We start from the raw sequence: 13,077 nt of genomic DNA on the forward strand, positions 1-13,077 counted from the left end.
GAAAATTTTAACTTTCAAAGATTTGTATTCCCACTGGATCTTACCTCAAATCGAGAGAATTTGGATTCCAATCTTTCTGATCTCTGAAAGTTTAAATATTTTCTTCTGGTAGTGCAGGTCATATGGAACCATGAAATTGCTTTCAACAAGCTTGTCTTTGTTATTTATCCTTTTCTTTGGACTTTTCAGTAACTCCTGGAATCTTAGAAGGCCACAGAGTATTTAAACATCAGGACTCAGTAACTTCTGAAGGGCCTAGATTTCCAAATCTGCATTTTGTTGATTCTTTGTTCTGTAGAGCAAAATCTTCTAACATTGTACCAGGCTCTTGAAGTCTAAAACATGGTTCCACCATTTCCATTTCTATGCTGCAGGATTTTAATGTGAACAACACCAAAGGTTGCCATGGGCAGAATCAGAAGTTTAAAAAAAAATCACAAAGAATGACTCAAAAGCATTCCAAATAATGAAAATTTCTTACTGACTGAGATATATTACACTTCCCAGGCTACAAAGAAAAATATGTATTCGGGATTTGTATTCAAAAGCCAGCTCTTATAAAAAGGTCATTTCTCATGAAGTACTAAGAAGTTGAACTAATTCACCTTTGTAGCCGTGGAGCTGACTCTCCCTCTGGTCATGATTTGTTTGGTTTGGCAGGATACATCTGCAGAACCACAGACCACAGGTTGTTGTAACCCTGTTAATGCCAAGGAGCAGGGTAACTTTGTAATATAAAACCTGAACCCATGACATAGGCATTAAAGGAATTTTCTTCTTTTTTACTGTGTTCTGGTAGGTTGCATTTATTAGAAATTTGCAGAAACGTCTTTACCCCAAAGTGCTGCTAAAGCTCCCTGCAGCTGGTGTAATGAAGACGATATATTCTGGGAGGCATCTTGATTTGAGAGTGACAGCTCCATATATCTGTGAAAATGAAGTGGCAGCAGAGTTGCCAGTAAAGCATATTGTGTCTTTGTGATGCAGAAATATATCATGTTAATAACAATAATTTTCACAGTTACATGTGACCATTTGCACACAGGGAAGCGCTGCTGTTGGGAGAGGTCCTAAGAAGCGAGGAAAAAACTAACTGGGTTTGTTTTCTTGCTTCCTAAACAGCCAAAGGGAAGGAAGAGCATACCCGGGGAGCTGGCGCAGCAGCAAAGTGACACCCTCCTCCCATGGCGCCAGCATCAGAGCGCTAATGGCCTCCGGCGGCAAAAGCGAGATTGGGTCATCCCACCGATCAACGTGCCAGAAAATTCGAGAGGCCCCTTTCCGCAGCAGCTGGTTCGGGTAAGGCAAAATAAGAGATGGAGAAAATGGTAATTTTGCCATGGGTCTAGTGAAGTCATAGGTGCAGTCCAAGCTCGTGGCATGGGAAGGCTGATTTGAAGTAGGGGCTCTCTGTTCTTCCTTCCTTGTGCAGGAAAAGTTGCCTTTTGCACACTGCTGAAGCACTGCTTTTCTGAAGTGAATTGTCCCAGTTTTCCCTCCCCCAGCTGAACAGCAGCCTAATCGCCTCCTTCCAGCCAGTCCCCCAGGAGACGCCGGCATTGATGCCAAGATGGCACTTTGCCCGCGCTCTCATCCAGAAAACGGCTGCAGGTGTAAAGCTGGGCTTGGTGACACCCAGCACTGAGGGGGTGCTGCATCCTTCCCTTCCTGCACCGAGTCGCAGTGCAGATGCATGGCGGGGCTCAAGGAGTTTGGCTGCCTGCCGCCGCAGATGGATCCCTCATCCTCTGCATGTTGCTGGTTTCTTTCTTTACAAGGATGATCACTGAGATCAAGTTTGCCCATGTGGTTTTCTGTGATGGTTTATTGGATGACAGGAAAAGAAAAAGAAGGGGAAAGAAGCCTTGACAGACACATTTGGTTGATATATTATTGCTATTGATAAGTGTTAGTAAAATACAATTACACATTGCTATTCCTCTTACGGGCGCTGGTTGTATTTTTTGGAGCAGTAGAAATATTGACTGTAAGAAAAGAATTCTCTGGCAGGATGTTTCAGCTCTTCCCTTTGAAGAAAATGGTGACAATTATAAAATTTCAGAACTTATTTTGAGTGACAGTGGTGCGCAATTGGCATCAGGAACTTCACCTAGTTGTCTTGAAACAGTGCCTGGATTCAAATGAGTTGTTATCATTATCCATTTCACATGAATTAGCTCAAACTGTTATGCACAACCAATGTCTGGGAGCACACAAGGAGCTGGCTGAGTCTTTTAGAAGTCCAAGTGAACTTTCAGTGACTCTTGTAATGACTGAAGGTACAGGTGCTCAGTTCACTGAGTATTAGGTACACTTGAATTGTTGGTGACATTTCTTTGTGTAATTAGGGAGATGTTACAAGGAATAGTAATAACTGGAAAAAAAAAAAAAAAAAAAGTACCAGGTGGCAAATGTTTTTGTGTGTGTCCTAGAAAAAGGAGTCTGCCAAGGAGTCACTGTATGTTCTTCAGTGCTGGGTGAGGAGTGACCTGCTAATGTTTTGGCCTAGCAAGTTGGAGAAATGTCTGAAGAGGAAGATTACTGAATGTGTCAAAATATTTCCATAAATCAGATTAATAGTTTAGAATAATTCCTGAATTTCTGTGAAAAATAAGTGGGCTACTTGCAAAATGATCTTATGCCCTGGCCCACTCCCTGCTGATTTCTTTTGGGTTTGACTAGACAGCGAGGACAACTTGACACCACTGTGCCATGGAAAATTTATTGATTTATAAGGACTGAAATCTCTGTGGCAGTTTTTATTCTTACAGTCTGGAGATAAAACATGAGGCCTCGGGAATACAATACACCAGTATTAATGGAAGTGGCAAATGTTAAATTTTATATAGGTACAGGAGAATTTATATTCATCACTTATACTACTGGTAACCTTGGAAAGGTAACCTTGGAAAGACAACTTCGCTGTTGGAAACACTGGGCTCCCAGATTGTCAAGAAAATACACTCCATTGTGGTTTTTAAATACAGATGCTAAAGAAAATACTGAAAAAATAAAAATAAAAAATAGGGTAGGAAAGTGAGAATTTTTTTTATAAAGTGCTGCTTTCCTTTTCTCCTGACATGCAGAAAGTATTGTAATGACAGGGAATATCATAGTTTTGTACAAATGGTGTAACTTGATTAAGCATGAGAACCCCTGATGTTTCGGGCTTGGGTCAAGTTTCTGCTCATCTGCAGCAACTGGCCTACTTGCTGGCCCCTGAATATGAAGCTTGGGTGATTCCTAGCAGGAGTTACAGCTTTCTCTGTTAGGCTTTGCTCTTTAATTATCCAGAACAGGACAAATAGACATCTTCAAAGACCAGCACTATCTGGTTATTTCCATCCACATAATCTTCAGATTGCCCTGGAGCATTCTGCTGTCTCCTAGATCTAGGTAACAGTTTTGATCTGATTTCCCATGCTTTTGCTCACTGGGCGCTGAATATTTTTGTGTCCATCTGCTCACAAACTGGAGCTAGAAGTGCACATGTGAAGTTACAGCACAAATCTCATTTGTATGGAAAGAAGTCTGTCACAGTTTTCTCTGCTAGTTTTTATAAAGTGTTCAAACTTAATGCCAGTTCCTGGGCACTGGACTTTTTGTGCTCCAGAGAGCCCTGCTTGTATTTCCATTTTAGAGGTATAACTAATGGAAACCAGTCCTTCCATTATCATATCTTTGGTTCTGCTTACATGGAAGGAAAGGAAGGGATGGCATGAAAAATCTGAATACTAAAAAAAAAAAAAAAAAGGCCTACCAGAGGTACATTTTCATTGTACCACTTGCTGGTTGCGTTTTTATAGGTCAGACTAATTTGAAATGCATAGGCAAATCTTTTTGGTTCCCTCCCACTCCTGCTTCCTATTGTGAAGGTAAAAATTCCATTTTATGGAAGTTGATTAGTTACTTGTCAGTATTTTTAGCAAGGCTGTGCCTGAATGAAGTTTAAATTATAGCAAAGGTGAACGTAGCTTGATGGGAGTCACACACCTCAAAATGCAGCCCTATCTGGTTCAGCTGGGATCAACTGTAATTCTGTGCTCATTAAAGCATTTCATTCTGATAAAATACGTTAAATGAAAAACTTTTAAAAAAATGAAAAAAGGAAGAAGTCACAACATTATTCCTGCCAAAAAAACCCTCTGTTAATTACAGGGTTTTTTCTTTCAAAGGAACATCCGTGTCTGTTCATATGCATCAACCACACTAACTAGGAAATGTGTTTAAGAAAAACAGTATGTAAAAAAAGTAGGAATTTCTGATGAGTTTCAGTGGCTGAAAAAAATCTACCTATAAATACAAATACAAGACCAATTCTTCGGAGATTGTAAATAAACATCTTATGTATAAGGTATAATTTTTTTATTGGTATCAGTGTTTTTCAAATTTTGGTTTTCTGTTCAAGCTGAAGAAAGTTATTAAATTTTATCGGTATATGCATATTTATTTTGCAAACATTTATGAAATTCTTGGTTTTAATTTCCTTGTGCTTCATTTCCACCTTTGTATTAGGAATAATATTTTACACGCTGTGAAATATTTTACTGTAGTGAGGATAATTTCATCACTAATTGTCAGGTACTCTCATTATTAAAACTATGAGGTCCATAAAAAAGCCTATTAAAAATACAAAAACAATATGAAATCCCTATCCTTCCCCAAGCAAATGACTCATGCAGGCACACTGATCAACCAAGATAGCATATTAAATAGTTGCTTCTTTGCAGAGTACCCTCTAGTTTCTCACTGATTCATGCTTTTTAGCTACATGCGTAGCTAATTCTTAATTATCTATTATCTAATCATCTATTAGCTTATCCTGTATTTCATCTTTTTTTTAACTTCAAAAAGTTACCTCAGTTTTGGGTCCAGTCTCTGATTTCCATCAGTCTCTGATGGAAATATTCTGATGGTTTTAGATGCTGAAGTCTTAGCCAGTCTCACTGGGCTGTATGAAAAACATTCATTTAAAAGACAGCAGCTTTTAGTGGTGGCAAGCTTAGATAACAGGCTCTTGTATCAACCACTGCAACTGTATACACCCTTAGGAATGCTCCAAACTTCCAGCTTCATCTCTAGGTTCTTTCTAGAGCTCTTATGAGCTGCCTGTCTCCATCTTGATCTGCAGTGACCCTAATTTTCCCAACTTGCCTGTGTCAAATCTGGAACTGAAACAGGTGAATTTTGCCTGTGAGATCTCTTACAATAAAAAACTTGTTTGTTCTCATTACGCTGGCAAGAAAATCCATTGCGGATGACCAAGACGGGATCTCAGTGCCCTTACAAACTGCCTTGATTGCGTGCTACAGGCACAGCATGCTCCCTCATATGTGAACGCTGGTAATCTCAGACACAAGAATACTATAAATAATCTAATGTGTATAACAGGGAATAAGAGGGAAGGATGCATTTTATGTAAATTTAATCAGAAAGTCCTGAAGTGGTTTGGAAAGTTGGCAGAATATAATATACCTGAAGACTCTCGCCTTGCTTCTTAGCAGAGGTGCAATTGATTGGTTGGGTTTCATGCAGCATGATGCATGTTAATGGAACAGAGAGCTCTTTTCAGCATGCTGGAGAACCCCAAGGTTTTTGTGGATGGGGTTTAGCACACGTTAAGCTATACGGTGAAATCAGATATTTAATATGAAAAGACTTGATAACAGAGTCTTGAGCTCTGCGGACTATTTGGGTGCTGTAGCCTGTCCTAATTCAGGAAACAGACGTAGTGAGACAGTTCTCCAAAAGTCTAAAATCCCACTGCTGGACGTGCATGTAAGGTATACTGAGAAAATCCCCACTGTCATGGACTGTCAGCCCTCAATACTGCCATTTCCCTTGCTCATCCACAGGTATTTCAGCATGCACCTTTGTGCTGTTTTTAAATAGTTTTATTGTAGGAAATCCCTCATGCCTCCTCTATCAATGACGTTGCTTACTGCTGTGAAATTGGCAGTTCAGAATCCATTAACTCCCAGCTGCAAGACAGATGGCATCTGTCTGTGGTGAGAGAAGGTTTGTTGAGAAAAGGCCTCGCAAATGCTTCCCCAAGGATGTCAGACCTCACTTCTCCTGAGAGAGACACAGACAGCCTTGATTACAAATAGGCCTAGATCTTCCTTATTCTTTGTGGGAACAGGTGTTTCTTTTGCCTTATTAGCCACAAACAACAACAACAAAAAATATGATTCTGGCTCTCAGTACATGTCATCTTTGGTACCACTATGAGCATTATTGGCCAAAATTTGAAAATTAGGCACTTTGGTCTCTATTGTGGCAGCCGTAGAGAGATGAAAAGGAGCAAGCCAAGAAGGTGGAGAGGAGATGGGCCATCATGCACACGGTGTTGCTGTAGAGCCACAGATTTCTTTGAAGGATGGTAGATGGCAACAGCCCTTGGCTGTGATTTCATGACACAAACCAGCTTGAAACCAAACGGAGAAAGATTAGCAGGAAAATGTTTCAATAAGCACGGTCAGGTGTTGCCACAGTCCCAGCTCTGGTATGAACCTGTCCTTTTGGAGTGTGCATTCAAAGCAGGAATCTGCACACTTTGGATGAATGGGGAAAGGAAAACCTACTCTTGACACCTCCATTCGAAATTTTTTATAAGCAGGCAGTTTAAAGCAGGTTCCTAAATACATACCACACTATATACATTCTTCAAACTACATTCCTTTGTCTGTATTCTTGCTGGCATATGAAGACTGGATGTCACCCTTAACTCTCCCATCATTTCACAGAAATTGCAAGCCAGATCCTGATGTGAATTCAGGCATCTCTGCCAAAGCTGGTGGGGCTACACCAGCGTATTCCATTTGGGAATCTAGGTCGAAGAAAGCAGATGCCCAGTGCTTTATGGGCATTACATGCATGCGCACACACAGCATTATGGATTGAAAAGTGCAGCTACAGCATAAATGCTCCATTTGAAATTCTCTTACAACAGCATTCAAGCCTATACTGTAATTATACATATTGTATTTCCTTGTATTCAGACCCATGGGGAATTTATATTGTCCTTGCTAAAGCCAGAGGGACTGAAGGAAAGCAGTCATTTAATGATTCAGCTGTCTTGGGCTCTATGATTTAATCAATCATATGAAAGAAATTTTTAGATTCTTTGTGTTTAGAGTTCTCTTGTCTGAGCAGAAAATGTTCCCTTTTTGAATTGCTTTAATAGCTGTATTTATGCAGCTGAAAGTTCCTTAAGAAATGAAAGTAAAATCAAATTGCTGAGAATGCCCAGATAATTTATCGCAGAATATTCAATTAGAATATATTAATATTTTAGATTTCCATCATTAATTTAATATTCAGAGATTTAATTTAGTCGTTGAATTGCTGTAGTGCCATGCGTGGGTAGATTGTTAGGCTGAGTGCTTAAAACACCTGCCACAAATGGGTGAATCTCACTTTGATTCCCAAGAGCACAAATGCCTTTCTACTGACATAAGTCTTGCAGTAAAAACTCAGACAGTAAATCTTGCCTGTGCTCTGCATTTTTCCATAATTGCAGAATGGAATAATACAATCTTCTAGCAGAAAGAAATGCAAGAGCCTTATTTATTTATGCATTCAGATCCAGACTGAGGGGGAATTCAGTGCCTTGTGGTTCTGAATATGTTGGTATGTTACTGAAGAATTCTATTTTGCCAGCCCAGTCTTGTTACTTACTCATGGAGAACTGTTGAAAATGAGGTTGGGGTTTTAAGGTGATTGACACTTTGCGGACAAATATCAAGGAACTCCCATTGCCCAATACAGCTTAAAAAACTTCCCCTGAGATTTTGCCATTTACCAAAACACTTTGGGAATAGTAATGTAAGCAGGAAAAAGACCCACTAAATCATAAAATAAAACCAAATCCTAAAATGCCATGCAATTTGGAAGTGATAAATTTTCCATGAAATATAGTCCCAATGGCTTTAAAAAAAAAAAAAAAAAAAAAAGTACAAATTTTTAACCTGAGGTTCTCTAACACCATTGGCAGCAATGAGACTCTGCTCCCATTCAGATCAGGAAGCATCAGCATAAAATTTCAGAAGCATCAAAATTCATTGATAAAACTTAAGTGAAATCCTAGGATGATATGTTTTTAGTTGATTGTTCAGGTGCAATTGTTACAGGATCAGAGGTTGTGTTTGGTACTTTGTGTCTTAAAACTTACAGCCATGTATATGTGTGGTCACCTAATGGTACAGATCCTGGTCAGACAGGTGCTTACATACATTTCTAAAAAGCAAAGGCAACATGTAACTACTAATATTGCAAGCGTGAAAACTAAGATGTTATGAAGAGTGAAAGACAGTGAAAACTTGGGGTACAGTCAGTGAAACAGAAAGGGTAGCCTGATAACAGACCTTTGGTCTGACCTCACATATGATGTTTTAATCTGTTTTGCAGTCATTCAGAATCTTCACGGTACAGCAGAGAGGGCCACACTAATAGCTATTGGTGACCATAACACCAACTGCTACTTAAAAAAAAAAAAAAAAAAATTATATCTATACAGTCTTTGCTTTTCTATACAGGGGCTGATCTTTTCAACCTGTTTGCATAAGTGAGGGTGGCCTATGTTTCACAAATAAGAAATCAAGTCTGAAAGGGAGAGAGACTTTGTCCAAGATCACAGAGGTATTGTCACAACCATGAGCACCATTCTCCAGGTATCAGCATTTCACAGAATCACAGAATCACAGAATTTCTAGGTTGGAAGAGACCTCAAGATCATCGAGTCCAACCTCTAACCTAACACTAACAGTCCCCACTAAACCATATCCCTAAGCTCTACATTTGGTTCAGTCCTTGGGTTATTAGAAAAATCTCATAATGGATTCAGGTTTTACTGAGTATTCAGAAATCTTTTCTTGATGGCTATATTCAGTCACTGTATTTCATGTCTGAGTTCAGCTGCAAGGTCTGCACATCTGGTCTGCTAATGTACAGGGATGCAAAGGTGCTTGTCTGCCACCATCCAGGGACTAAGCAGCAGCTCTCTTTCCCTGCTTGCTCTCAGTTGATTACACAACCCCCATTTTGCCATTACCTTTTAGCTCCTGCTCTGAGTTCACCTAGAGAACAGAAAAAGTAGGAAGCACAGAAGGATAAGTACCCCTCGCCTTGAACTGTCGTACCAGCCATACTGCAAAATAGTTCATCAATCACTCCAAAGAGTATTTAGCTGTAATACCCCATTGCACATATTGCAGCATATCATTACATCCCCATCCTCTACAGAAAGTGAAATAACTGTAATAGCCGCTCAGTATGGCTGTCATTATGTGTAGAGGCAAAGGCAGGAAGGCATAGTCTGAGCTAATGTACACAGCTCATGAAAGCTATTGAAAATCTGTAAAGACAGAGGGTACACACAAACAGTGGGTTAATTTGCTAAGAAGATGATTTGGGTTTGCTCATGCCTTTTCCAAAGAATAATAATGATAAAACTAAGACACAAACAAAGGACTTGCAATCTGCCTCTCTGCTTCAATAGTTCATTATTTAACACTCATCACCCGCGTTAGTAATAGGTTACTGTGGGACGAGGCTTCCTTGATGAATTGGAGTCCCAAAGACGTAGTGGGGGCTGCGTGGGTGTGAGTTTGGATTTGCAGAATGATGGTGCAGATGTAACCTTGACAGATAAGCTGTTGCTGAAATTCACTGTTTTAAGCTGGAATAAGATATGAAGAAAAAAAAAAATCCACACTTTTTCTTTCCTTACTATTGCATATGTTCTCACTAGTCTGCACCGCTGAAGAATTAAATTCAGCACCCTGGAATTTAAGATGCCAGCTTTTAAGATTTGAGAGAATTTACTCTTGGGCTAATTTTAAGCTTTCACTGCTGCAGTTAATTGTTTTATTTATAACAGCTGAGATTTTCAGAGGTAAAGGTGTCACTGGCTAAATCCTTTCTCAGCTATGTCTAATGCAGACTGATGAGAGGTGTAAGCCATGCCTAGATTGGGGAGCAGTAAAGAGTGGATGTGCAGCAGTTTACCACAGTTTTGTTAAAGTCTTCATCTCTTAGCTATTTCTGTTTTCCATTGCTGTTACCATATTTTTAATAATGACCATATTTTTAATAAGATTCATATTTGCTGCTAATTTCCTTAATTTAAAGGACATTTTCCTCCTAGCCGAACAGTTAGACAACTGAAAAACAAACAAACAAAACCTTGGATTATATTAAGGGAAACATTTTGCCCAAGGCAGTTTGGGTATATGCAGATGGTACTGAACATTTTGGCCAATGTTCAGCAGAGATTTCAAGTACGTGCCTAAATTTGAGCCTTTACATAGTTGCAATGTCTCTTCTGAGTCTATTTAGTGACTGAAAGCTGAGGACACGAGTCGTGCCTTACTGGATTAAGACCAACCATTGAGCGTTATGCAGCAGCAACCTCTTTGGCCATGCCTATAGTTTTCCTGACAGTCCCTATGTTATTCACATTTCTGTTCACAGACTGCAGGCATACAGAGGCCATGCTTCCAGATGTACACACCCATCCAAGCCTCACATATGCTATGCAAGTATATTCCTTTCTGTCTAGCAGACACCAAGCCAGGAGCCTGCCCTGGAAAGCTATCCAGTAGACCTCGACTTCATACTTTGGGGACTCGGTTTCATATTTTTGGTACTAGTTAAAGAAATACGAATTTCTTTCCCCCCTCCCCCACAAACCACAAGAAACTTGTGCATCCTCTGAAAGCCCCTGCAGTTGCCTCTCAGACTGAGCTCAGCCTTGCAGAGGACAAGGATTGGCTGCAGGTGCAACAGATACAGTCCTCCTCTCAGGGGAGGAATGAGGTGTGCTTAACTACGGCTGACCTAAACAGTGGGTATTCTGCAGAAAAAGCCTCTAGGAAGATCAGGGACTGTTTGTCCTTCATTAAGGATGAGGGAGAGATGCTGGCAAAGAGCTTCAAGGTGAGTAAATGTGCAGAGGGTGTTCAGGGTTCAGCTACAAAAGACTGGAGGGGAGAGCAAAGTTGCTCTGGCCAAAACTTAAATGTCTCATGTGAAAGAGAGCAAGCTAGCTAATGAGCGGGTAGAAACTGAAAACAAGGCCTTGGCATTATTTAATATTGATGAGGGACTGCTGAGCATGGACCTAGCCTTGCACACCCCTGGTGCCATCCTGCCAGTGACTGATCACATCTTGGGTATGAGATGGTGGGAGCCCCATGTGCGATGGGGCTGTGCTTTGGTGCAGGCTGTGATTCCGGTGAGAGAATGCTTTAGAGCACTTTTCCATAAATGTGTGTAAAGGGTCTTCTCCCTACTCCAGCTCTATGCATGATTTGGGGGATATATACTTTGGATTATATGTAACATCTAGAAGTAAAAGAGAAAGTCACTCAGTATGTTCGGTCTTGCCAAAACAAACCACCAGGGCATGGCCTCCCCCTGCAAAGCTTCACCTGAGTATTTCTGCTTTGGGTATTGGGTTTTGGAGACCAGCACAAAGCTTCAGTGACTTGAGTTATAAACACACAAAACTGAAAGTTTACACTGGAAACATTAACGGAGCTTTAAATGCTGTAGTGCTGGCAGGCATCACAGGGACAGTTCACCTTCCAGCCATTATTCACTTGCGATCTGCTCATTTTAATCAAAATATTAAATGACCTGAGGAGGTGTTTGCACCTGTACTTGGTTTTACAGCCCTGCTGGGCTGTTTTGCAGTTGACTTACTTGATTTGTGCTCCAAGGCTTCGTGAGCTGTAACATTTACTTAAGCAAAGTAGCTAATTTTATTGTCATAAGAAGTGGGGTGGTTTAAGGCAGAAGAAATGCTGGGCAGGCTTGTTGTTTTTGCCTATGAAACAAAAGGCATGAGTGACACTGTGAGAAAGTTGTATATGGGGCCAGTACTTTCCCTGTTGGAGTAATTGGCCACACGTGGTCCTCCAGCCCCTCTGTGGGAAGCGGTGAAGCTGCGGCTCACTGCGGTGCCCCGCTCAAACAATTCAGGGAAAATGGCCGATCTGCTGTATTTCCAAGCCACTGTTGAAATTGTGGCAGCTAAAAGGCGGTGTTTCTGCACACACTGTAAGCTATTTGGAGTTATTTCAGAAGTAACAGTGCTGGAAGGAAGCATATTAGGTGAGAGAGGGAAAGGAATTAAGATTAAGGATCCTAACTAAAAAGTGTTGCTGGTTATTCTGCAACTCTCTTTAGGGATTTCAGCTAGTTGGAAAGCAAAAATAAATGTTTGGCCATCTTAACATTTTCAGTGGTGTGGTTTGTAGTGAAATGATGACACAATTTACTTACCAGTAAATAGCATTCAGCTGCATCTAACAAAAAGAAATTAGAGTGGAAACATCAGACATCATCAGAACATAAATCTTTAACGGAAGATTATAGCTGTTATTTATTATTTGAAAGCAAACAATTGAGAAGCAAGGTGGCAGTTTTCTTTCAGTGATGGGAAATGCACCCTCTATTGTCTCCATGAAAAAAAAAAAAAAGAAAAAAGAAAAAGAAATAATGCACCAAAGCTTTCGCATTCAGCTTGATGGCAAAAACACTATTCGTTAGCATCTGTTTTTGCAGGGAAACTCCTGTTAAGAGAGGAATTTAAATATTGGAGGAAGCATTTCCAACAACTGTCTAGGTTTACTGAGTATTTTTCAGACAGCGTTATGTTTATGGTACAGATTTTTGTATGCTAAAGGAAAAGGCAATTCAAAATTTATGAAACAGCTGCTGTGCCTTTTGAGCACCTAAGGGACAGAGTGACACAACATATATGTATTTCTGAAGTCATTAAAAGACAAAAAAAACTTTCTATTATTCCTTTTGAACCATAACCCACAGTATCTGCAAGTATTAAAATGTTTTCTTATAATTTTTTAATTAGACATGAATACAAAATTTAACATTCAGGTATAACATGCTATTAGGAAATCAGCTCTTTTCTTCTTTCTGTATCCATCCATCCAGTTGTTAAAATGTCCCCCTCCTTTTTTTTTTTTAACCTCTTGTTCCTAATGAGACTTCCTCCTTCTCCCCACGACTCTTTATGTAAGCAACCTTAGCTCTTGATTAATCAGTAATTAG

At 40.0% G+C, this 13,077-nt stretch overlaps 1 protein-coding gene across 4 annotated transcripts in view; it reads left to right on the forward strand.

Moving 5' to 3' along the window:
* Positions 1–13,077, forward strand: part of CDH4 (cadherin 4) — a 668,170-nt gene that overhangs the window by 502,783 nt on the left and 152,310 nt on the right. For all 4 annotated transcript variants that reach the window (XM_068700721.1, XM_068700722.1, XM_068700719.1 and 1 more), the window contains one exon: positions 1,123–1,299. In XM_068700721.1, the coding sequence (XP_068556822.1) occupies positions 1,123–1,299 (177 nt within the window). The remainder of the gene's footprint in view (positions 1–1,122; positions 1,300–13,077) is intronic.

This window comes from Anas acuta, chromosome 16, assembly GCF_963932015.1.
Source record: "Anas acuta chromosome 16, bAnaAcu1.1, whole genome shotgun sequence".
Taxonomy (NCBI): Eukaryota; Metazoa; Chordata; class Aves; order Anseriformes; family Anatidae; genus Anas; species Anas acuta.